The sequence below is a fragment of the Chinchilla lanigera genome, unplaced genomic scaffold, assembly GCF_000276665.1.
Source record: "Chinchilla lanigera isolate Chin_1 unplaced genomic scaffold, ChiLan1.0 scaffold00012, whole genome shotgun sequence".
In the NCBI taxonomy this organism is placed as follows: domain Eukaryota; kingdom Metazoa; phylum Chordata; class Mammalia; order Rodentia; family Chinchillidae; genus Chinchilla; species Chinchilla lanigera.
Window position 1 is genome coordinate 28,445,651 of NW_004955413.1, and position 18,580 is coordinate 28,464,230.

The following is an 18,580-nucleotide window of genomic DNA, read 5'->3' on the forward strand; positions in this document are numbered from 1 at the left end:
GGGGGCCTCCGCGGCTGCCCCCTCCCCCGGGTGGACGGCAGGTGGGGGGTGGGGCCCGCGAGTGCTGGTCTCGGCGGGTCGGGCTGCGCTCGCGCCCCTGGGTCCTGCAGCCCCAAGCCTGGGGCGTCGAGGGTGGGGGTCAGCACCCTCTACATCCAGCTCAGACACTCGCGATGGACAGGCGGGGACTGCGGACTGAGTCCTGGGGTGGACAGAGGCCCGGGGTACAGTGGGCAGTGAAGACGACGCGTCGTCCACGCGGCCATCTGTCCACACGGTCACCCGTCCACGTTTCCTGAGCTCCTGATGGTGCCCAGCGCTGCCCCGGCCGCCACCAACAAGCCAAGCGGAGCAAACTCACAGGTTGCTGGTGCACTGAGAGAACTTTTGGCCGCTCCCCCCAGGACAACGGTCTGTGCAGTGGGCTGCTGGGGGGTCTGAACCTGCGTCCGCCGCGGCGTGGTGGCCGGCGGATGACGACACGGGAGCCCCGCCGAACGCCCGGCTAGCACTCATGCAGCCCTCCGGTGCGAGGCCTGGGCTTCCCAGGGCAGGGACGCGGGAGCGTCGCGGTCACCCTGCTCCGGCGGCCCTGGGGTCTCCACCTGACGTCCTCGGCCTTGGCGTCCGGCGGACCCGCCCAGCCCGTGAGGCGAGGTTGGGAATAAATGGCCCCTCTCAGCTCCAGGCTGGACGCTCGCAGGGAGAAAGTTCAGCAAACCCCAAGGCCCATCTCCTTGACAACCACCAATAAGAGCTCCTTTTTTCTTCTCCTGCTCTCCCGGCTCAAAGACAGGACTTTTTCTTTTTGTCCCCTCTGCCTGGGCCAGTGTGGGCCTTTCCCCTCGTCATCTCTCCACCCAGAGACAAATCAGCGCCCCCCCTCTGGTGTCCACTCTAACTTCACACCACCTTGTGGCATTGGCCTGGTGGCTGATGAAAGGTCCCCCACATGGGGTGAGCCGAAAAGGCCAGAGAGGAAGGAAGGGCTGGTCTGGCTTCTGCGAAGTCCCCCTGCTCCTACCCCTTTACGACCCCACCCTTTCTGCCTGTTGCCCCCAGCTGGTGTTTTATTTAGAGCGCCCTCCTTCGCTTGGCAGGTATTATATTGTCCCTTTCTCAGTCCTGTAGCTTTCCAGTTTCTCCCCCAGAACTCATTTATCTTGTTCCTGGGGCAACAGGACAGCACCTGTGTTTTGGGGGATCTGACTTACCGAAACCAATATCCTTTAGCGTGCCCCCAGCCCTGGCCAGGTATCCGCCCAGCTTGATGACAGCGGGCAAACCCGCCAGGCTCTGCCGTACCCCCAACCAAAGTCGGGGTAGAGACGGGGTGTGGCTTGTTATACTGTGACTCCCATGGCCCAAGGAGTTTACTTATGTGAATGTTTGGCCCATAGCCTGTCCCCAAGGAATTGCTCAGGTCCAGGTTGCTGGGGACCCCCTCCCCCAAAGATGTACAGACAGAGAAAAAGTGTTTCCTGCGTCAGAAGGAGCAGTCAGGGGGCAGGGTGGCCCACTGGAGACGCACCTGCAAGGCCCTCACAAATTCCCTCTGGGAGGGTGCTTATGGGACAGAGAAGGAGGAGGTCACTTCTACCCATGGCCTAGAGCTGGGCACGAAGCAGGAGGAAGGGCGTTTCCCGGCGGACAGGGGAGACGGGCGAGGAGAACGTGCCGAGACCCATAGACAAGGCAAGGAGCACGCTGATGGAGAGTTAGCATTCCAGAAGCCCCTCGAAGGCTGCCCAGTGAGGCCGCACTGTGTGTGACCGTGACACAACAGAGCGCCGCCCACAGAGCCTGGCGCGCCGTACCAGGCTGGGATGGGTGGATGGGGAGGGAATCTAAATGCCGGGAACCAGCAAGGGAGCCTCGGAGTCCCTGGAGACTGAGGCTGGAGCTGTCACCTTCCCAAGGCCTGCGAGCTCCTTTGCAGGCAAACTCAGCTCCCGGCCGTCCTAGGCGCTGCTTCGTGCACCCACAGCCTGAGTGTCCCCTCTGCCGGCAGCCCCCAGCGCTCCCCTTCCTCACAGGCTCACCCCTCCTCTCTGTCCGCACCCCAATCCCTGCCTGTAAGCTGGGTGCAAGGCTTCCTTGCGGCTCCCTGAGACCCCTGGACTTTGCCCCTCAGGCCCAGCTCACCCTGTGCTTCCTCTCGGTCTCTGTCCATACTGGGGGCTCCAGGGCCAGCGCCCAGCAGATCTATACCTGGGGCCATAGTCCCCAGTGGGAGCTGAAGAGATTATTGTCGCATGAGCAAGTGGGTGACCCAGAATCCCCCACAGGGAAACAACCCTGTGGCTATCGAATGGGCCAGAGGGAGTGAGTCCAGCTGTCCACTCTGTCCTGGCTGCCCCCACTCTGTGCCCCGTGGGAAGCAGTAGGGGCCAGCAGGACCCACGGCCTTGGGTGCCAGAGCAGGCGACGCAGGCCCTGGGGCCCTTTGGCTCCCCCTGGTGACGCTTCACACTCGTCTGAGGAGAAGCAGAGCATCCCTCCTCCTCCTTTTGGTACTCAGGGCTCCCTAACAGGCCCTCACTGGAGATTGAGCCCAGCGGGAATGATATGGCACCTCTCTGAAATTCACCTTCTCAGTAATACTAGACTTACGCCAGGGTCTGTGTGCAGGTTTGGGGATTAAATGAGATACTGACCCGGAAGCCCTTGGAGCTGTCTTGCACACAGAGGCCGTGGTACGTGCTGTTAGGATGAACATTATAATTTTCTTTTTTTTCCTGTTTTTTTTTTGGGTACCGAGAACCAAACTCAGGACCTTCCACTTCCCAGGCAGGCACTGTGCCGCTGAGCTATATACCCAGCCCTATAATTTTATTTTTTGGGGACAGGTTCTCACTATGCAGTTCAGGCTGACCTTGAACTCACTACATAGCCCAGGCTGCCTTCAAACTTGTAGTGATCCTCCTGCCTCAGCCTCCTGAGTGCTGGGATTACAGGTGTGTGCCACTATGCCTGGTGATCATTATAATTATTATAAGTACTGTTACTATTACTACTAGTTCTAACACTATTACTGTTACGAGTAGATGATAGCAATATCTAACTGGTTAAGAATGCCTCACTTTTAAACATTTCCTCAGGAAGAATTCTCTTGATTAATGGTTGTGAAAATTTATTGAGAATATAAATTTCCTTGCAAGTATAAAATGTCATTGCGTGGATGTTAAGCCTCAGCCTCGAAGACCTCAGAGGCTTTTGTTCTCTTTTTTTTGGGGGGGGGGACAGGGTTTTACTATGCAGTTCAGGCAGAACTTGAGCTCACTTTGTAGCCCAGGCTGGTCTTGAACTCACAATGATCCTCCTGCCTCAGCCTTTGGAGTGCTGGGGTTACAGTCTGTGCCACCATGCCCGGCTCTGTTCTCTTTTCTTTTAAAAAATAAGATCTAGTGTGGTGGCACATGCCTGTAATCCTAGCATTGTGGAAGGCTGAGACAGGAGGGTTGAGTTCGATTCCAGCCTGGGTCGCTTAGTAAGTCCCACTCTCAAAACAAAAAGGGCTGGGGATATAGGTCACTTTGAAGGCAGTGGGTTCAATCCCCAGTACGGCAAAAAAAAAAAAAGAAAAAGAAAAAGAAAAAGGAAATAACACCCAGCAGTGGCTGCACACTTGCATACTTTGGTGTGACTCCTTTGACAGTAGTCACTTTTTATAATCCTTGGGTGACTTGGGATCGTGCAGGACCTTCTTTTTGCCTGTCCTGCCAGTGAGCCTCAGTCCAAGTGGGCTCCCTGTGCAGGCTCTGAAGGGGCCTGCCTGCGCAGAGGGGCTGTGTATTCTGATCTGTCATCGTATGCAGGGACGTGGTCTCTAGGCGGGGGCCACAGCAGCAGCAACGCTATGTTCACCATCCGTGTGGCTCATGTAGGCCTGGCTTGGAGCCACGTTCTACATCTTTCTAACTTTCTAGAACCTCTGGAAGTCTTGGCACCACCCCAGCCTGGCATCTCAAGGAGGTGTGAGGTGGGGTGAAGCCAAGAAGGGCATCTCAGAGGTGCCAAGGTGGGGCTCAAGTCCCCATAGCCTCCCAGGCCAAGAGCCTTGCAAGTCACCAATGGCCGTCCGGCACCTCCAGGGTGCAATGGCGGAAGTGACTGGAGTTCGTGGACCTATGGGCAGGAAAAGCTGCAGATGAGACCTGGAGACGCACCCCTTGGACAGCTGGGGCGACATCCTGCCACCTAGCTATCCTTTCTAGACCTTGATCTCACACCTCTGTGGGGGCCAGGGGATGAGACCGGCCAATCAGTCAGTCGGACAAGGACATGAGTGAGCCTGGCCTCTCAGGCGCCTTCCTGGGATTCTGTCTTCCTCCCCAGGTGGGCGAGAGGCAGTAAGAGTGGTGCCCGGCTGTCTGCCCTGTGGCCCTACCATGGTGGGGACAGTGGGCCTGGGAGAATGGGCCACCAGTTGGAGAAGCAGGGGAAAGATAAAGAGGAAAAGGAAGGAGAGAGAGAGACAAAGATAAAGAAGAGGCAGAAGACAGAGACAGAGAGAGGGACGGGGGTGTGGCAGGAGCAGTTTTAAGGTCCTGCAGAGCCACCCCTTGCGCTTTTATGATAGCTACATTAGTTTCTGTCACTTGCAGCTGAAATAGTCCTGCTCAAGCCTTGACCAGTGCTGGGGAGCTGTCCGTGAAATGACAGTATGGACAAACACATGCTGAGCTTTGCCCTAAACTCTGTTTTGTTTTGTTTTTTTTTGAGACAGGGTCTCGCTATACAGTTTAGGCTGACCTTGAACTCACTATGTAACCCAGGCTGGCCTCGAACTTGCAGCAATCCTCCTACCTCAGCCTCCTGAGTGCTGGGATTACAGGTGTGTACCACCACGCCTGGTTTGCCATAAACTCTTTACATAGACCATCTCAGCAGCCCCACAGCTCCCCAGGAGACCTGTGCTGCTCTCCCCATTTACAGATCTGTGGAGTGACACGGGGAAGTTCCCTAGGGATGTGACCATTCCGTGACTCTTCCAAGTCAGAAGAATCTAAGCTAGCCATACAGACTTTGCAGAGAACTGAAGTGAGGCTGTGAGACAGTGTGTGTGTGTGTGTGTGTGTGTGTGTGTGTGTGCTATTATCCAAAGAGCTGAAACTGTCAGGACCCGAACATCACAGCCCCAAGCCCTGTTGGGGTGGCGATGGGTGGGGGAGGTTGGATCTCTGCCTCAAGTTCATGGGATGGACTTGGTCTTCCAACTTCTTCTCTTTCCTTTTGGAGTTATAGGGGAGCCTGTGCCAGACCCCCTCCCTGGGTGTCTGAGCTGCTGTGAGTCAGAGGAGGGCAGGGGTATGCTTGCACTGCAGAGTAACGTGCAAAACTCACCCACCCGACCTGCCGGTGCTAATTGTGCAAGAACACCTTCTTCACAAAAATTCACACTTTTTCCAGTTTAAAAGATCATATCTATTCAATTTGAAAAAGACCCCGAGGGGGCATCCATTAACATTCTGCTCTATTTCCTTCCGGTCTTTTTCCCACAAGCTTGTACATTTTTTAAAAAAATTAAATTAAGAACCTATTTCATATAGAGCATGCATTTCTGCCTCTATAGTTATCCTACTTACCTGACCTTTACACAGGCATACCTGGCATACAAACAACACGCGCTGTCCTACATCCATAATTCAGCAAGTTAACTTTTTTTTTTATTGTGGCAAAATATACATCACATAAAATTTACCATTTTTAAGTAGACAGCTCAGCGGCATCGAGAACATTGACACTGCTGTGGAAGCATTGCCACCACCCACCTCTGTGATGTTTTGTCTTCCCAGACTGAAACTGTCCCCACGAAATGTGATCTCCCTATAATCCACCCACCCAGCTCCTGCCAGCCATGGTTCTACTTCTTATTTCTGGGAATTTGGCACGGCCATAGAAGAATCGTACAATCGCAGTCTTTTTGTATCTGATCTACCTCACTTTGTATAATACAGTGTTTTCGGCGCTCAGCCATGTTGAGCGTGTACCAGAATTTCATTTCTCTTTTAGTCTGGATCATGTTCCATTGTATTTTTATGCCATTTTTTTCTTGACCCATTCACCCATGGTTGGACCCATGGGTATTTTTACCTTTTGCCTCTGGTGGACAAGGCTGCTATGAACATTAGTGAGAATATCTTGGTTTGAGCCCTGCTTTCAATTCTATGGAGGTTATACTTAACGGGGATTGCTGGACCATGTGGTAACTCTATGGTTGATTTTTTTGGTGGGGGGAGAAAATACCACTTTTGTATGTGACTGCAGCACAGAGTGAGGTTTTTCAAGCATATACACCTGTGCAATCTCCATTGCAAACAAGATAAAGGACATCTTCACAGCCCCGAATTTTCACCTACCTTTGCCACTTTCCCCGATTCTTCAACCCAGTCAACTACCACCCCGGCTTCTTTTCCTGTCTGAGTCCTGTCACTCAACGTGTTTTCTGAGTTTTATGCAACATATGCATTCATACCACCTATTTCCTCTCATTTTACTCCCGATCATAAGCATGGAATCTTTAAAAAGTGGTTTTTAAAATTTTTTTTGTATTAGCGCACGTTGGCAGTACACAGTGATTGCATTCCCGATGGGAACTCAACGCATCCGACCTCTTTTTCCAGCTCCTCCCTCTCCCCTCCCTCCATCTCTTGCCTCCCTTAAAATGTGCTTTTTCACTGATCTTTGAAAATTGGCTTTAACACTTGATATTCTGTGGCGGGGATGTATCATCCCTTCCTAACTCATCAGGACAGATTCCAATTTTTCTTGCTGTTATAAACGACACTGAATGGGACCTGCTTGTCTGGAGATCTCTGACTATTTTGTTAAAATGAATTTGTAGGGGTGGAATCGTTAGGCAGAAGGGCATCAAGCTTTCGTCTCCCTCTACCCTTCACCACACTGCTCTTCTGAATGATGTCACCGAGTTCCGTTGATTTGCTTTCTGAGTTTCTCTCGGGTCCTCAGTGCCCTCCCCATCTGGGTTCCCTCTGCCCTTCGGGGTCACGACTCCCCCCTGGGCCCCCTACCTGGGCTGCAAGCGACTCTCGACACCCAAGACACATACCGTGCTCCCAGGAGCAGCCCCGTTGCGAAGGGCATCAAAGCGGCAGCTGAGCAAGAGCCTCGGCAGCGGCAGAGAGGGCACCTGTGGATTTGGGGGCACAGATGGATCGAGGGTCACTGGTCCCCTTCCCTCCTTTTCCACCGGTGCCCAGACAGTGGACCAGCACAGGCGCTCTGAGAATAGATGTGGCAGGGAGATACTTGCCTGGATTTCCTGAAAGCCACCTCCAGGGCTCCTTAGAGCCACCATCTCTAGTGTTGTCCAAAGAGGAAACCGTGGTACTGGCCAGCAGCATCCCGGGGTGGCGTCCTCAGGATCCAGAAAGAAGTTAAGGGCTCTCAGCCCAGGGACCCTCGTGCTCTGGGGTCCTGCCGCAGATTGCCACCTGAATGGAAGATGCCAGCCCTTCTGTGGCCCCAGGCCAAGTCTGCTTCAGCTCTAGATTGTCCCCAACACAAAGGAGGAGGTGCGAGTGTCGCCATATAAAGGTTCCCCTGTACACAGCGAGACACTATGTCCCAGCGAGAAACTATGGCCTCTTGTCTTGACACCCGTATCTCCAAGGAATGCTGGGGGAGTAGACCCCGGCCAGGAACGCTGTGACCGAGGGCTGGGGCCCAGACATGCCCAAGGTCAGCTCTGCCCTTTTGTATCTAGCCTTGTGAACTTGATATAGCTGGGGCAGGTCACGGTGATAGTGACCGTGGACATCTGCAGGTTGGAGTGTGCCGGCCATGCTGGGACTCTTGTGTCTCCTGCTTTGCAGAGGGAGAAATTGGGACCAAGAAGTGTTAAGTGTCCCCACTGCAGGCTGTGCCGGTCCCTCCAAAGTAGTGAGAGAAAGAAAAGATTCAGTTGTGATCGTGCCCGACAGGGACAGAAGAGAGAATTCATTTCATCTACAAAGAGACTGACTGAGCACCAACTCCACGCCAGACTCTGTGCTGGGTGCTAGGGGCACAGGGAGAGACTGGCTCTGCCCATGATGAGCACAGAGTGAGAGGGAAGCACTGTCCCCATGAACCGTGCAGGAGCGGCCTGGATGCCAGCCGAGGGCCTGATCCCGGGTCCAGCCATGCTCCTTATTGCAGTACTACAGAACTCCTACAACTGACCACAAAAGCCATGGTGGACTGGAGTGGCCACAGCTACTTACTCAGCTGCGTATCCTCTGGGAAGTTACTTGGCCTCTCTGAGCTTCAGCTTCCTTATGTTTAAAAGGAGATATCACCTCTGATGTTCCCCATACAGCTGGCATTTGGTGAGTACTGATATAAACTTGAGACAGGGCAGGATAAGGGCCGATGTGCACTCATGTAAAGAAAAGCACAAGGCTGCCAGCCTGGGTGGGACCAGGCATAGGACTTGGAGGCCTGGGGTCCCTGAAGCACCCATGGTGTGTTGGAAGGAGGCTGTGACTGTGAATCCTGATACCTCGCTTTCATTAGATTGAGAGACACTTAGCGAAGCAGTAGAGCACACTCCTGGGCGTGTCTGGGTGGATGACGGAGGCGGGAGCTTGTGTGCTGTATCTGTTCCCTGCCCTTCCTCTCTGGTGCTATTCCCCTGCGCTGCTTCCTGGCGCCCATGAACCAAGCAGCTTTGCTCCACCACATCCCTAGCTTCACTCCTGGGAGCTTGATTCCTGACTCAACCCCAGAGACTCATCAGAGCTGATTCCTCAGCCTTGGACAGCATGGCTGCCTCATGCTTGCTGCCTGAGTCCCTGTGCTGTCTGGGTCCCATTCCTTCTGAGGTCTGAAGCTCGTGTTGTCCTTCGTTTAGGGAGGTGTCTACGACTGCACTAGTTAGCTTTCCTGTCACGGGGACACATACCTAACACTCAGAACTTAGAGGAGAGGAAGTCTCATTTGGCTTATGTCCATGGTCCGCTGGCTCCAAGGCAGGAACACTGTGTCAGAAGGACACGGTGGAGGAAAAGCTGCTCACCTCAGAGTGGGTAGGAAGAAAAGAAAGAGGAACCAGGAAGGAAGATCCACCCTTCCAGGCCGTGGCCCCCATGACACCCCTCTTTCTACAGACTCCACCTAATAACATATTTAGCCATAAATTCATCAGTCGCCTAACCCATCAATGAATACAGCACCCCACGATCCAATCACCTCCCCAAATTTCTACTTCCATGTGTGTGAAGCTTTTGCAGGAAGGGCATTTGATCTAAACCACAACAAAAGTAAATCCTGGGGAGTTCTCACCTCTCTAAGTGTGGAGCCTTGAATCCCTAATCTTTTCTTGCCTTTCAGTATCAAGTCCCCAAGTTCAGGGTCTCCGCATTTGGGAACCCAGCAGAAGCTGGGGAAATAAGTTCTTCCTATGGACAGGCTGTTCACCACCTCCCTTTATTCTTTGAACACCCTTGCCAAGAAACTGTGACTACTCCATTTTACAGACGCAGAGACTGAGGCTGAGAGAGGATTAGTGACTCCTCTGCAGTGTTCCTGGGCAAAAATACCAAGGAGGCAGGCACCCAGAGAAGCAAAGTCTCACTGACAAGATGAAGAGTTTAGAGGTGGGGGGAGGAGGCAGAGCACAGGAGGAAAATCAGCTCCAACCACTCCCAAACTTCAGGGTGGGCAAGGTGATGAATTCTTAGGGGCTACGGTGAATGAGCAAAGGGCAAGAGCTGGCAATTTCTGGAGCAGGAGTTACAAAAAGGCAGAGTAGTGTTAGGAAGGAAAAATTAGTTTTACTCCTAACTTAGTCGAGATCTCAACTAAGTCTACAGTGAGACACACTGTCTTGGTCACTGTCCTTGTAGCTGGGACGTGATACCCGACACCCACAAATTGAAGGAGGGGAGGTTTATTCTGGCTCCCAGCTTGTGAAGGTTTCAGTCCATAGTCAGCTGGCTCAAAGGCAGCTTGGCAAGGCAGTGGGGAAACAGTCCACGGCAGGGCAGACAGGAGGCAGAGAGAGAAGGGGGAGGAGCTGGGAAAGGAGCTAGAGCCTTCCAGGTCACACCTCCTATGACCCCCTCTTCCAAACCCTGACCCTGACCTCCTAACAGCAAGTCAGCTATAAGCCTCCAAAACCCCATCACCTTCCAGAGGTCCTGGCCTTGATCCATGAGATTTTAGGGGGACATGTAGGTATAAACAAAGACACACATGACCAGCTTCCCCAAGGGACTGGTACAGGTGACAAAGGTCAGAGCATCCGGCCCCAAAGCAGAAGTGGGCAGTCTTGGAACTACTGTAGGAGGTATACCGGAGCAGCCTTTGTGGAAAACTTACCTATCAAGATTTCATTTTTGTTGTTGCTGTTGGTTTTTTTCCGGTATCGGGAATCAAACTCACAACCTTGCGCTTGCCAAGCAGGCGCTGTGCCGCTGAACTAAATCCCCAGCCCTCCCTATCAAGATTTCAGATGCCCCCTCTAGGGCCTAACATGTGTAAGGCGCTGGGTTTGATCCCCAGAATCGCAAAATACATACCTACATACATACCCATATACATACACACATACAATATACCTGGAATCGCTATAGAAACATGGCCCGTGGCACTGACATCTGTTCAGGGATATTCAAGACCCACTGCTGGTAACAAAGATAACTTGAGAATGACCTCAGCATCTTCTGGGGAGAGATGGCTGGGTAAATGAAGGCATAAACATAAGAGGATATGAAGGTGGAGTCATCCAGGGTGTTGGGGGATGTCCCGGCTATGCTGGGACAAAGCCAAGTTTGAAAACAGGGTCTGTGTCAGGTATTGTGTCCCAGACTGTGATGGTCTATCTGTGACTGTGTGACTCTGACCGTCTGTCTGGGATGGTTTGTTTGTGATCCCGTGTTTGCGGCAAACCAGAAAAGCCTCTCATTGTGTGTGTGTGTGTGTGTGTGTGTGTGTGTGCGCGTGTGTGTGAAGAAATCTCAAAGAGCAACACATCTGAATGCTAATAGTGGTTTCTTCCCGGACTGGGATTTAGAGATCCCTCTTGGAGACTTGAATTTTTATTGTACCCACAGCGTGTCGTGAAACGGTCTTGCAGTTGACATTCACTGCTCTCACAATCTAAATGATGTTTAAAGCCAAGAAAAGGAATCTGTAGAGGCGCCTGGCACATAGGAGGAGCTAACCAAGTATTTGTTGACAAGGAATCCGCCTTCCTTGGGCTGAGCTGCCCCACCTCCGCCCTCAGATCGCAGCAGTGCAGGACGCTGCCAGAATGGATCTCGGCAGTCCTGGAAGCCGGCAGCCACGTTTCTCTAGGGGATTGCTGTAAGGCTTGAGCTCTGTTTGGCTGGCCAAAATTTTTATTTGTGGGGAGATTAAGAAAAAAATAAAATAAAAAAATCTTAAAGCAGTCCGGCCGTCCCTTCCAGCCCACTGTGGTGAACGGCAGGGCTTGAGGCTGGCGGGCTCCAGCTTCTGCAGACTCGCGGGCCCACAAAACAAACAGCCGGACGGAGGGGACAGAAACAGACATTATGCATGGCCCCCTCCTTCCCGGCTGTCACCAGCCGGCCGCAGCCCCCTCCCCCTCCCAGGCAGCCTGGGAGACCCTCCCTCCGCCGCTCCCCCAAACCCCACACCTCCTCCCTCTCCCACCTCCAGCCCCGCCAAAGGCTTTTTGAAGTTGATCAATGAAACATGTTTTATTTAAGGGCCCTATTCCTGAGCAGGGACTCTGCGAGGCCTTCATTAGTTCCACATAATGAAAGAATGGGCTGATTCAAGGGGGCTGGGGAGAAAAAAGAGGGGAAATTAGAGTTCTGTCTGCTCACTTAAAAAGAGAGAGGGAGGGAGAGGGGCAGAGAGAGACGGGGGCGGCGGTGGGGTGGAAATGTGGATTTGCTGAATAAAGCGCTGCTGCGCGGAGGCCTGGGAAGGGTCCTGCTCAACCCTCTTAGCCTGGCAGTGTGGGTCTCCCAAGCGGCTGCCCCAGCAGCCCGCATTCCTGTCAGGATGCAAGGGCAATCAGCTGTTTAAATTGCTACGTAGGTTTCCGGCTGTTTTACCAGTGATTTGCCCAACTTAATAGCTCTTTAAGGTTTTAAACAAGAAAATAGCTCTTCTCCCAACTCAAAGCAGCGGCCGGGTCAGCTCAGACGCACCCATTGTCCCCAGCTTAAGCCCTTCTTGCAGCGGCTCCCCTTCCCCCTCTGGCCGGCGGGACTTTGTCCAGTTTGGCTAGACTCTTTATTTGTCCTTTTACCATTCGAGTGTGGGGGCCTGCGCCCAGCACTTCTTCCTAAGTGCTCTTTGGAGGGGGCCGCCTGTCTGCAGAGTGACGCACACCCCGTCCAGCTAGTAGTGCATCCTACCGAGCACGAGGAAAGAACGCCTCTGTGCTGAATGCTGACTACGTGGGGGGGGCTTTTGTAACTCGTCCGGTTTCATTTTCCTCACCATCTGCAAAGGAGATGGAGGCTGCTAAGGTGACCATTTTATAGATGGGGAAACTGAGGTGCAGAGGAAGGGGAGCACTTGGCCAAATTCATATTGAACTATCCAAGGGGATCTGGACTTGGCTGACTGTCAGAGTCTCAGGTCTTGGCCTCTACCCTGCTGGCCACCAGGATGCTGCTGAGGCTTGGGCAGTTGGGACAGACCAGGCAGGGGACTCCTGGGATTCAGGGGTTTAACTAAGTTCATTCCTGTGAGCTGTGGACCTGGGGGCAGCTGTTGGACCCAGCTTTCAGGGAGGTGGCAGAGGTGGGCAGAGGAGAGGTCCCGAAATGTAGAGGCCTCACTTGGAAGGTGAGTAGGGGATTCTGAACTTAGGGGTCTTTGTCCAGCATGAAATTCATTATCCATTGATCACAATTTAATGCAAATATACTAAAAAAGCAACACATTTTTCTGATTACACAAGTCAAGAAAGTAAGTGGCAGAGAATTTGAAAGACATAAAAACGCATCAAGAGCACATATAAAATGTCGAGGGCACTGCTCGGCATCTGGAAGGCTGTCATCTTATCGTTGTCTCCATTATCTTAAAGATATTCAGTGAGAGAGGCTTTGGGTACACTACATTCTTTCTGGTCCTTCCAACACACACACACACACACACACACACACACACACACCCGCGCGCGCATGTCACCCTGGACTATAATTACACTACGCACAGTTTTAGGTGTGCATGTTTGCTTCCTCTTAGATTCTCTGTGATTCACCTGGCTGGAGAGCTCTGATGCAGGCTCATACACGTCCCCTGTCAGGACCCCGTGTCCTTTGACTCCTGCTCACATCACACATTCTAGAGTGTGGCCAGGACTCATACACTCGTGGCACAGGAAGTCATTGGAGATGGGTGCAAGGACCACAGGTGAGCAGGGGCCGGGCAGAAAGGAGCCCCAGATAAGACGATACTCAAAGTGAGGCGGGAGCCAGAGCCTGGAGCCTCCAGGGCAAAATCAGTGGGGGGGGGGGAGGGGGCGGTTCCCCTTGTTTCCCAAGGCAACAGGGGGCCGCGGATGGCTTCTGAGCAAGGTCAGTGTTCACGAGCAGATCAATGCTGAATGCCCCACATGTAAGACATCAGGAAAGGCAGGCCTGGGCCCAACCTGCCTCCTGGCAGAGAAACAATGAGCTCTCCACAGAGTAGAAATCGGCTCCCTGGCCTTCCTCGGCCTCAACATGGGCTGAGCCTGGAGCTCCGTCTCCTTGGCCTGGCCGGCTGGGGCCTCTGATGTGGCTGCTTCCCTGGCGTGGGAGGGAGGCGTTGGCAGGGGTTACCGATACCCACCTCTTGCACCTGGACCTGGGGTGAGGCCGAGTCCCTCTGCTGTGCCGTTCGGTGAGTAGCTTTGAGAAGAACAGAACCTTTCTTTCCCCTTCCTTCGCAGATGGGGAAACTGAGTCCCAAAGAGGGCTGGGGTTGTGCTAGAATCTCTTGGCAGGTGGGTGGCAAAGGCAGACCCGAGAAAAATTCTTCTATTCGCAGCACAGTTTGCAGTTCTCACCGTTGTGGCTTGTTCCTGTGCCTACTTCATTCCCCACTTGCTACCCTCCTTAAAAAACAAATCCCGGGAAGTGAAAAAAACTAACTGCTAAAACAACATCAGCGCTATTCCTCTTGGTGTCAGACAAGGTGCAGGGACCGTCATGTTCACATACCATGTTCACAAGTTGTAAACTACTGTCACCTGTGGGGAGATGATTTGGCCATATCTACCAAAAATTTTAGCCATACTTTAGGTGACACACGACCGTAATCCTAGTTACTCAAGAAACTGGGGCGGGAGGATTGTGAGTTCTGGGCCAGCCTGGGAAACTGAGTGAGACTCTGTCTCGAGATAGAAAATGAAAAGGGCTGCAGGTGAAACAAAGTTCTATATGTATGCCAAAGTGTATGTCCAAGGATGTCCTCATAGTACTGCTTTTCAAAGGAAGACCAGTTTTTTAAAAACCCTAAGTGTCTATAAACAGGGACTGATTCAATATATTTTGCCACATCTGCACATGGAGCATTATACAGTCATCAAAAATCCTAGAGTAAACAAAATTTTACAGCGTTTGAAAATAGATGTTTCTCCATACACTTGGAGTATTTTCAAACCTAAAGATTTTGACCAATTTTTATTTTTCTCTGTGCTTTTGCTGGTATTGAGTGAGAGCTTTGTGAATCTTGGCAAGTTGATAGGTAAACAATGTACCTATTTTCTTAACTTGCATTTCTTAAATATGAGCCAGATTGAATTGTTTTTGTGTGGCATTTTTCATTTTGGGGGCAATCTCCTTTTCATATACAGCAAAAAAATTTTGTCAATTTTTCTGTTAGGTTTAAAATCTGTTTCTTGCTTATGCCTATGAGCATTTTCTAAATTAAAGCAATTTATCTTACAGAATGGTGGTCCCTCTCCTGGTTTTGCCTTGGCTTTACTTCTACTTTTTTTTTTTGTCCACTTAGAAATTTAAGGATTTTATGTGGTCAAAATTTTTTGAGATTCAATTTTTTTTTGGTACAGAAATTTTTTAAACAGTTAAACACCTCTCATTTCCAACTTTTGATTCCCTTTTATCATTTTTAAAAAATTTTTAAGATTTTTTTTCTTTGTTTTTCTTCCAGTACCAGGAATTGAACTCATGACCTTGCACTTGCCAGGCAGGTACTTTGCCGCTGAGCTAAATCCCCAGCCTCCTCCTTATCATTTTAAAACTTAGAAGAATTTCATCTCTCCAGAGATCTGGCCAGTATTTCCTTATTCACTGGCTGGTCTTTCAGGGACTTTATTTGCCTTCTACATATTTTTCAGTATAAGTTGGATTTAAACTTACACTTTCCCTAGGACTGCGTCCCATTGCCATTGATTTAATAGTACAGTTAGAAGGATAGAGCTGAGGAAATCACTGTCTTCTACTCATTTAATTTTTGTTTGTTTGTCCCCCCCCCCCCTGTACCAGGAATCGAACTCATGACCCTGCGCTTGCCAGGCAGGGGCTGTGCCGCTAAGCTAAATCCCCAGCCCTTTTACGGCACCTTACGACCACTGCTGCTAGCACTGTCCTGAGAGGGATCTCTGATGCTCCAGGATCTCCTCCCCTGACCTTTGGCCACCTTCGCTCCACCTCCCGCCTCATTAAGGGTTCATGAATATGCATAATGTGTCCCGCATGTGATTAAGATCAGCGTGGATTGTGGGACACGCATGCGTGTTGAGCGCCCTGTCAATCATTCCTGTCAGTCACACCGGGGGCACCTGGGCTGGGCGCGGAGCCTTTAAAGTCCGGAAGCCCGGTTCGTCCGTGTGCAGCGGGCAGTGCTTTTGCTTTCTGGCTACCCCGACACCAGTCTTCTTCTTGGCACGGAGTGGCCCCGAGCACAGCTTCCTGTGACCCCCGGTCAGGGTCGCCGCCGGCCCCTTGACACCCAGTGCTACGCTCTGCACCTCATCCCTGCCGCGCAGGGGAGCCTGGGTTAAACCTGCTGACCCCATCGCGAGGAAACGGCCCTGGATTACTTGATCAGGAATAGGGAGCCCTGTTTCTCTTCTCCCCGCTCATGGCGCACTGTAATAAATCAGAGACGACTTGATCCTCCTCTCTTTCAGACTTTGTAGATTTCCCACCCGTTTACCTCCCCGAGTGGACGCTTCCCGGGGCTTCCAGACCGCGTATCCCGCCGCTTAGAGAGAGCGTTCCTTTCCAGGCTTATAAATTCACCTTTTTATGAATTTTAAGTTCATGTTTTTGGTTTAAATTTTGGGTCCATCTGGAATGAATTTGAGTATAAGGGGTGAGGTAGGGATTCCATTTTATCCTTTCCAGATGGCCGATTTCCAGTTATCTCAGCCCCACGATCTGAACAATAGGGCTTTCTCCTCTGATAGGAAATGCCTCTTTTTATTTATGTGCTGAATTTCCACTTCCGTTCCCATCCATCTCCGCATGCAGGTCTGCCCGGACCTCTCCTGGTCCTTCCCGACACCACTAAACTTTTACAAACTACTGTACTTTCACAGGACATTTTAACATCTGGTAAAAGTAGCCCTCTTTCATTACTTTTGTTTTTCCTTATAATTTCCCTGGCTGCTCTCGCATGTTTATTTTTCCAGATGAAATTTGGTATCATTTTTGTCAAGTTCCAAAAAGTAAAAGAAAATAAGAACCTTGTTGGTTTAAGGCTTTTCTTACCGGCGAACGGAGTGTTTGCCTAGGTTACGGATATTAACCTTTTGCCTTTTATTTGGGGGCCAGTCTGTTTCCTCCCTACCCCCAGTCTTGTTAATTTTGTCTGTGGTACAGAAGATTTGCTGTTTTTATGTAGTCAAATCTGTTCTCCTTTCTCTTAAAAAAAAATAACCTCAGTCATTTCAAAGCTTGAAAATTTTCCATTCCTCCAGAGAGCTGGTCCATAGTCACTTACATTTTTGGCCCGTCTCTCTAGGATTTACTTTGCATTATAAATAATGTCTTTTTCAGCCTTGTGAAAGATGCAAAGATCGCGTCCAAGCCAATTTCTTTCCTGCTGCTCCTTCTGCTTCCCTTTGCCCTCTGCAGACACCGGGATCTGTATTAGATTTTTTTCCCTGAGAACAGCTCTCTGCCCCACGCCAACCCATTCATGTCTGCTGCACTGTTTAATCAGGGATGTAACCATCTATTTTAACATCTAATTGCTCGCGTTTCTCAAAATATTCCTTGGATTTCTCACTCTTTTGTTCCCCAAAATAGGCGTGATTCATCTGGCCCCCGAGAGCCCCGTGAGGAAGGCGAGATGAGCCCCACTAGCTGGGTGTTTGCTTGGGCTGGAGGAGGGGTGCAGGATTTAGACGAGGATGCATGTGCCTCTTAGGATCGGAGCTGTCTTCTTTCAGCTGCAGCTTTGGTGGTTGAGTCTGCCATGCAGGGGAAGGAGCGGGGTGCTTCATCGGCAGACTGTCCAATGGGCAGTCTCAGGTGGTCTGCTCTGGGGACCATTACCGAGACTCTTTGGTCTAAACTGCCACCCACAGCTGTCACCAGTGTGGAGGAAATCAGTGTGGAGGATGCCGGGAGTCACATCTGGCCTGGGGTGGAACAATAGCGTGGGGTTGGAGATGGGCTCCCACTCCCTGCATCCCTGCCCCCCCATCCTGTCCTATGCATTCTGTGTTGTCTCTGCCACCTCAGGTGCTGGGGTCTCCCAAGCGCCCAAGGCATCAGCACCCCTGTCATTATCCTATTATCCTGTGCCGAGGAGCAGGGGGAGGGGCGGCAGGGTGGCCCCGGAAAGGCCTCTCATTTGCAAACTGACAGCAAAGGTCAGTACCAGTGCCCCTCCCCTGTGAGCAGGAGGGTCGCTGCAGAGGGGGCCTTGGGCAGCCGGCTCCCTGCAGGGACCTTCAGCTGATCTAGGCCATAACCTCCCCTGAGAGCTGAGGTCGAGGGTGAAGGCAGCGTCCAGGTCAAAGACAGAGAGACCCGAGGGCAGGTAGAAAGCAGTGTCTGCCTCTAAGGTGCAGGCCGGGCTCAGGATCAGGGAAGACTGTTTATTTCTTTTCTTTCATTTTAGCTTTCATCTTAATCCACCTCACGTAGGCAGACAGTTCTCCAAAATTTGTTAAGAAAAATAGCAGTTCCCTGCTCTGTCCCCCATGGCTTCTCCCCAGGGGCAGCAATTTCACCGCTTTTAATTATTTTGGTTTCTGCGTTGTTAAACCACACCCCTCAGAGGCCACATCGGTCTTGCTGCCTTGGTTGGCTGACTGCGCCTCTGGAAGAGGTGCCGCACCGGGTCCCGCTTGCCACGCACAGCTGCCCACAGCGAGGGAAAGCTCCTTGCCACCTGTGCCAGCCGCCACCCACCATGGCTGGCGATGCCCACTCCCAGCTAACGCTCCTGGTTCTCCTGTGCTGGGTTTCCTGGACAGCAGGGGCTCAGTCTGTCCTGAACTTTCCTCGAAGGACTTGGGGTGACCAGGTCCTCCTATGCCTGTGCCCTGGGCCGGGGGTGGCTGCTGTCCTAGGGTCCCCTGGCTTTTCTTCCGTTCCTCGTAGCCCAGTCTTCCCATCCTCCTCTTTCTCTCCATCGTGCTGGGGGTGGAACCCAAGGCTTTGTG

At 51.8% G+C, this 18,580-nt stretch overlaps 1 protein-coding gene across 1 annotated transcript in view; it reads right to left on the reverse strand.

The window, feature by feature from the left end:
* Window positions 1-15,976, reverse strand: part of Scube1 (signal peptide, CUB domain, EGF-like 1) — a 122,415-nt gene extending 106,439 nt beyond the window's left edge. The window contains exons 1-3 of the mRNA XM_005379668.1: window positions 15,731-15,976; window positions 7,073-7,153; window positions 1,215-1,296 (exon numbers count right to left, since the gene is read on the reverse strand). Coding sequence (XP_005379725.1) covers window positions 1,215-1,296; window positions 7,073-7,153; window positions 15,731-15,976 — 409 coding nt within the window. The remainder of the gene's footprint in view (window positions 1-1,214; window positions 1,297-7,072; window positions 7,154-15,730) is intronic.
* Window positions 15,977-18,580: the final 2,604 nt, after the last annotated feature.